Here is a 7,336-nt window from a genome sequence, read left to right on the forward strand (position 1 = left end):
ACTGTCATGTTATCTTGTCACACAAGACAAGATAACATGATGTTGGGAGTACCTCATAACTGGCTGTCATTTTCATCATTGTCAGTGTTTGGCTCCAAAAAGCCATGGAAGGCGGATCTTCAGTTTTTTGTCCTTGGCAGCCTGTAATGTTCTTAGGTGTTGGAGGAGCAAGACGGCTTCATGCGGCTGGAATGGTACAGTAGATGTTCTGGCTGTGTCACATTTGTGTGGTTTACAAGACCTCTTGCAAAGTCACATACTGATATATTGGGCAGATGTTTCCATGACAGCAGCATATCAGCAAAGTCTTTAGGGCCCTCTGCTCTAATGTTGAACTTCAAGCCGGACACATGATGACAGCTAAACCACCTTGATGGATAGAAAATAATTAAATAAATAGGAATATAAAGTACAATAGGTAGAGTTATATTTACAGCAATGACCAGTGATAGTGTGGACATGACAAGCCCAAAAAGTGCAAAGCTTTCACCTGATGCTCCCCAGACCTTCCCAAATACCTCTGTTGTAGGCCTGTCTATTTTGCATTTCGGTTCTGAGGCACAGAATGAGCACTATCTTTGAACCGTTAGGGTCAACACCACATTCCTTACAGAGTGTACGCACTGCATCCACCTGTGTAGGTTAAGGGAAAGAATAAATAAACTAAACAATATAATCCCCCAATCTAACATGTAGGCCTATTGTTGTATAGCTGCCTGAAAAAGCCACTTTGCTTCCATACAGAATGAAATGTTGAAAAAACAATTTGGCAGGTTCATTACATAAAGTCCCCCCAAAGGCATTTTAAAATTTGTAAAAATGCTAAAAAAAAAAAAAATGCTATTTTTCGATTAAAATTGTTTTCCCACAAAAAAAGTTGTTTTAAAAAAACTCTCAAAGAGGCTAAAAACACGTCTACTATTTCTCCCTAATTGAAGAATCCAGATTCTATGAATATTCATTATTCATTATTCATTATATACATTGACATGGTAATAATTTCAAAAAAGTCAATTTTTGGTTTAGAGGGACTTAAACAAGTATTTACATAGTGTCAAACTTATTATCAGTGTTAGTCTCAATATTAAGTAACACTTCTTAGATGAGAATGTCTTGTTTTGTTTTATGCCATGAAAGACACTACATGGCATGCTGAACACCTCCTTCTTGTGGAGATCCATCACCACTACAGATGGGAAGTTTCAGGTGACACAAGAATATTTGTATTCATGTGTTGTGAGCTTCTGCTTGGCAAAACAGTTTTTAAAGTTTCTTCTAGGGGCTTCCAAAAATTCACCCAACAGCTGTGTGAGCGGTAAAATGTTAAGGCTGCATAAGACATTGATTTACCTTCATTGTTGTATCGACATAAACAAATATATAGCCTATCACAAAAACTGCCTGTACTGCAATAAATGGTTCAATTACTGTACATATGCCATGCATTCACACTCGGTGTGTCAATATTCAATTAAATGTAAAGACGAAACCAGTATGTGTTAAAGGGCTTTTCAACATTTTGGCAAATTCGCCTATTACCATAATCCCTATAGTCTTAGGAGTAGGTTCATTGTCTGTAGTAATAGTTAAAGAGAGACATGTTGGGTATCAAAATGTAGATGTTTGGATTAACAGCTCTCCATGCTAACATCCGGTTAAGTTATCATGTTTGGTTGTACTTCTCAAACTAATGCGATGAAGACTGGACTCAATATCTCAATGTTTTATCTCCTTCTGTTTTCTTTCTATTTCCTCCTGCTTCACTTTCTTCAAGTTTACAAAACCACAACACGCAACTACAACTCATGCATATATATATTTTCTTGTGATCACACATTTTGTCCACGGCTGCTCATCCTTATCCTTGTAAAGCAAAGTTGTACAACTTGACTATCATTATTTACCTTTAATAATTTAATAAGTTCCCCAAAATAAAGTACACAATAATAGCAATCATGGGTACATACTATACATAAACATTACTATTTTTTTCCACCATTGTGTCAAGGCAACACTTGATTAAAGGTTAGAAAGAGTTCAAAATATCATCAGTTTCAACAGTAGATATATTGTATTTCCAACAGATAAGTGTTTGTAACGTCCTTATATGAATTACAGTGGCTTGTCTTAAATCTGAGACATGCCCCACAGTGTAATGTCACCACACTCCTCAGAGAAGGAAGTGAAGTGGGGGTAAAGTTCAGGAGTTGGCTCCGGTCCGCGGCCCTCTGTAGATGTGGATCTTGGCTTCGTCATCCAGCTCGTCCATGATTTTCTCCTGTTTGACGGACAGGATGGTGTAGGTGACTGGAAACATCCGGGTTAAGGAAAACACAACATTCAGCATTTAACATTTAAACTGTTTACTCAGTTGTTGTTTTTTTATTCTTTATGCGACTCCTTGGATCATTCCTAAGATGACAGGCGCCTTGGTTAAAGCGTGTGTGTGCGCATGGGGGGCCGTTCAGATGTAGCGCCTATTACTTTGCTGCATGGTCACGGGTTGGAGCGTCCAATTTGGACCCTGGTCCGTCCAAATTCGCCTTTCGGGCTTCAATACAAGACGGACATTACATACGAGCAGAATGGAGGTATTTGGATTTTTTTTGGTGTGTCTTTTTGTTACGAAGAAAAGTGGTATCCATTTGCAACCGTTATATGGACATGCAGTGCTACGCCGAGACCCCCTGTAACTCAGGGCGCTTTCACACCTAATAGTCCGGACCAAGGTCCGGACTTAATTTTTTTTTTTTGTTACATTGTTTCCATATAGTCCAGTAAAGTTCGCTTTCACACTGCTATTATGACAGCGGACTAAAGGATCTACTGACGTCATGACGGATGAGCGTGCGTCTGACGTTAGCGCATAGAAAGTGCTCTGAAAAAAATAAAATAAAAATATGTGTAAAAAAAAAAAAGAAAAAATATAGCCTACTGCTGGAAAGCACGCTGTGGTTTGTAATCGCGGTGCAGAAGAGTGAGTTTAGAGCTGATGAAAGGAGAGAAAAAAAGAGGATTGTGCCGCGGCGAAATGCTCTCATTGATCAGAGTGGCAGCGATCAGCGATCAGCTGTTTTGTGTAGTGGAGGGGAACACACACACACGCCATGCGCACACACGCGCGATCCTCCTGTCAGATGCGGCTGCATCTCTCCAGGTCACTTGTGTGTGAGTGTGAGAGAAATAAAAGCTCTGACTTGCTGGGGCAGACGTTGTTTGGTGTCACCCGCTGATCCGTCTTTTTCAGACTTTTTTCGGCGGAAAAAATATATATTCGGGTCATTATATAAAAAAATAGGCTTGCATGTATCGTTTGGGGATTTATATTAAACACTCTACTGTTTAATTCCGTGTAAACGTTTACAAGTGTAGCCTACACTGACACACCCATCCTTCTGACCAAATCTGGATATAATATGATCTCCTCCTCCAAGTGTTGCCGCTGGTTGCCGCGGCTCCTCTTTCCTTTTTTTCAGTTTATTTACCTTTTTCGGCACGAGCGCATCTGACGTTATTTCCTGTATTTGGTCTGATAGTTCGAACCTTCCAAAAAAATGCTTTCACACTACGCAGCAGCGGACCTTGGTCCAGGATAGTCCGGACCGAGACTACCTTCTGAGGCTGGACCAAAGACTCGGTCTTTAGTCCGGACCGTGGTCCGGGGGAGCTTTCACACCTGTCAATTTGATCCGAACTATCTGGAAAGTCCGAAAGTCCGGACCAAAGGAGGTAGGTGTGAAAGCCCCCTCAGAGAAGCCACGGATAGCTCTGAAACTTCTCCCAGCCCTTAGTCGACATGAGGGTGAGTATATGAGTGCAATTTGAATTTTGAGTGAATTATCCCTTTAAGCAAAAATAATTGTGATCAGGGTAAGTCATAATAACTGTGACAAGCCTACTGTAGGCTGTCAACTTTATGATGTAGCCTATCCAGAAAAACCTTATCTGATTGTTCAAAAAACTAACTGCTTTTTTGTGATATCATTGCAAATAATCCATTATTTTTACAGTTTTGTTCAGACTCTCTCCTGCTGCACACTGAACCTGACTCTCATTTGCTGACCTACCTTGGCATGAGATACATAACATTAACCCTCAGATCCTGTTAAAAATGACTAACGTTCTCCTGATATGGACAAAAAATTTCCCTTTTTTCAAACACACACCACGTCAAAGTAAAAATAGGTATTACAATAATTTTTTTTTTGTTGCTTAGGGTTAGTTGTCTTCTAATGAATGATGTGTAATTTCATCAATATTTTTTATAATTTAACCCTTTCATGGCCTGTTTTAGTGAGGGACCGCTAATATTCGTCATAAAAATGTAGAAAAACTGCAATAAAATACAAATTTTAAAAATAATTTTATTTACTCCAACTATTATGAGAACAGTCATATGTCTGCCTTTGAACAGGGCCAACATTGATTTGTTTGCTTATAGTTTGCTGGAGCTTTTTTTTCATTTTACCGTTTTACCGTTTTGTGACATGTCGGCTAAAAGGCATGATCACGTGACTTTCAGTGTAAAAAAACATGACATCATAATACTCACATGGCTAGAGGAGAGTTAAAAGACCATCATACTTTTTACTGGACCTCAATCGACCAAGGGAAAGTGGTATAATCTGATATTTTAGATCGGAGTTTTGAAAAAAGCGTCAAATCATCCAGCCCTCTCCCTCACGTATTTTACCCGGGCGGCGATGCACCATTCTCGGGGAGCGCTCTGGCAGGGCCCCCTCTCTGGTTCTCCGGGCCTGGAGCTTCTGGGACTGGTTTTGGTTTTACAGCTGCTGCTTGCAGATGATGATAATATTTCAACTCCAGTCAAGTCCCACTGCACCAGGACATACACACGGACCCCCCCACACACGAATGCACACGCATCATCGGGCACGCGCGTCCACGTATTCGATTATTGCAGCGCAAACTTTGGACTAAGAAAATGAGAAAAAAATGGATCAGCTGGGCAAATTTTGATAAAAAGTTAAATCTGGTGAAAATCAGAGACCAAATCACTTCCTGCATCATCAGGCCGATGTAATCCCTCAGTTTGATCCCCCCCAGCACGGACCAGCTGCAGCTGGGGGGGGCGGTGAGTCCCCCGGGGCAGCGCGAGTAGCTTCACCCCGGTGTAGGTACCAGATTGGCTCGGCTGCCAGATCGGCTCGGGGTCCTGCACTTGCAGATGATGTCACGCATGTCACAAATCGTGATTGGTTGAAGCTCGGAAAGTTGGAAGAAACCATGGAAACACAAAATGTTCGGCAAAATTGGCTCGTGGTCGGAGCATGGATGTATTATATTATCGTCGGAGAGCGGTGTTTGCTAAGCGCTGCTAACGTTGGGCTAGTGCTAACACGGAGCTAACAGTAACACAGACAGCAACACTAACACAGACACACACACACAAATGATTATACACGAAGAACAAGGGTAGTACGGTGTGTGTGTGTGTGTGTGTGTAGCGTTAGCTTCGTGCTAGCCACGAGCACACACACAAGCCGAACTTTTCTAACTTTATTAAACATTGTTCAGCAGTTACAAACATTTTAGGTGCGTTCGAGATGAGCCAGGCGTGCGCAGAATCGATCGCCGGTGACCAGCGCACAATGCATGCCGGTTAGATTTGTGTCCGACTTGATCCCGACTTGCTCTGACGTCATGCACGCGCCTGCAACGATAACCTCACGAGATCAAGGCGGCCGCAGTTTTTAGAGCCAGGCGCCGCAGTTGCTCTTCACCGACTGCAACCGCCTGCAAGCCTCAGGGCATGATGGGAAACGCACCGGATCATGAGCTGATTGGCTCTTAGTTAGGACTGCAAACACTACGTGTTGTTGTATAATGCTAGATTATATGAATTTCATGTTGTAGGCCTATACTGCTTAAAAAAATATTCACACTGAATCAAACTTATATCCTGAGAAATATATTGGTTATTTATTGGACAATTGCAGTACAGCATAAGAAATATATACTTTGGTGACTTCCTGTTTGTATTGACGGCGGCTGGAAACTGTCCGACTTGACTGCAGCTTTCTGTCACCACCCCCTGCTGCTGCCGCCTGCTCTCGCCGACCGTCCAGGCGAGGCGCAGTTCATCTCGAACGAGCCTTTTGTGTTTCCATGGTTTCTTCCAACTTTCCGAGCTTCAACCAATCACGATTTGTGACATGCGTGACGTCATCTGCAAGTGCAGGACCCCGAGCCGATCTGGCAGCCGAGCCAATCTGGTACCTACACCGGCAGCAGACTCACATGGCGGGGCCAGCCGGAGAGAATGCCCCGGACTTCGGAGCCGCGTCCATAAAAAATATTTTTCTAGGACAAAATAACCGCCAGGTGAAAACGTGTGGGTTTTTGCGATTTTCAATGGATCTCTGTGGGGACATTTTTTGTCCATATCAAGGGAAGAGGTGCCAACGCGATAAACAGAGAACTATAAGGTGCAGACAGGAGATCTTTTAGGAGCATGGTGTACCTTGCAAAAGCCACCTCTCTGCAACCTACGAACATTATAGCATGATCACAGCCAAAATGACAGCCAGATTAAAACTCCAAAAATGTGCCAACAGGATCTGAGGGTTAAACTTATAAAACTGCTAGTAGTGAATTAACAACTTAAATAGGCTACAATAACACATGACAGCCCATGTGATTATATAAATATAAATTCTAATTCTTTTACCCAAGTTTGTTATGTTAAATGTGGTTGTGTCCAACCACAGTTACACAGTCTATAGAACAATAACTTGGTGATGTAAAACTGTGCAGTAACGTTGAGCAGTTTTTTTTTTTTTTTTACGTTGAGCACAGTTTGTGTAACGTCCTGTGACTCCTATTACATGACCAGAAGGATACACATTCCCACCACGAAGGCTCCGATGGTCAGACCGGTGAACAGGTTCCGCCTGCGGAGCCGCGCTGCGTTGATCTTCCAATAGTTGACCTCCTGCACGCGGCGCAGCTGGTGAGTCTCTGCCGCGGTCAGAGCGCGTCTAGCGGCTCCTTCTCCTGCTGCTGCTCCTTTCTCCGCCATGTTTGTTTGGATAACCAGTCTTCAACTGAACCGGAACCAGTCTTTTACCAAAGAATAAAAAAGGTGAATACTGCCACCTACTGTACTGGAGTCCCGCTATTTACCTACTGTTCTTTGATGGGCTATTTAAATGAAATGTTTAATGATAGTAAAAAATACAAATCTGTTCGTTATAACAAATACTCTTTTGAGAAAATGACTTGTTCTCTTCTATTTATTTTGCATAAATTGATGAATTAATGTGTGAATTATTACCGTATATAACTCAAACACTGTTTATCTTTAAATAGCCTA

The 7,336-nt window shown here is 42.1% G+C and overlaps 1 protein-coding gene across 1 annotated transcript; it reads right to left on the bottom strand.

Annotated features, from left to right (window-relative positions):
* Positions 1–1,891: 1,891 nt before the first annotated feature.
* Positions 1,892–7,082, bottom strand: coa3b (cytochrome C oxidase assembly factor 3b). Its single transcript, XM_085785456.1, has 2 exons — positions 6,865–7,082; positions 1,892–2,307 (listed from the first exon to the last, which is right to left on the bottom strand). Exons 1-2 carry the CDS (start codon positions 7,040–7,042, stop codon positions 2,201–2,203), a joined length of 285 nt encoding a protein of 94 aa, XP_085641582.1. The 5' UTR covers positions 7,043–7,082; the 3' UTR covers positions 1,892–2,200.
* Positions 7,083–7,336: the final 254 nt, after the last annotated feature.

This window comes from Trachurus japonicus, chromosome 8 (genome assembly GCF_045865225.1).
Source record: "Trachurus japonicus isolate A0001 chromosome 8, Traja_1.0".
NCBI lineage: Eukaryota > Metazoa > Chordata > Actinopteri > Carangiformes > Carangidae > Trachurus > Trachurus japonicus.

What these genes read in the sequence shown, in the direction of transcription:
- coa3b (XM_085785456.1), bottom strand. Translation starts at nt 7,042, where the DNA reads ATGGCGGAGAAAGGAGCAGCAGCAGGAGAAGGAGCCGCTAGACGCGCT. An exon ending in AGCCTTCGTGGTGGGAATGT is followed by an intron (nt 2,308 to 6,864) that starts GTATCCTTCTGG and finishes GGATGTTTCCAG; the next exon opens with TCACCTACACCATCCTGTCC.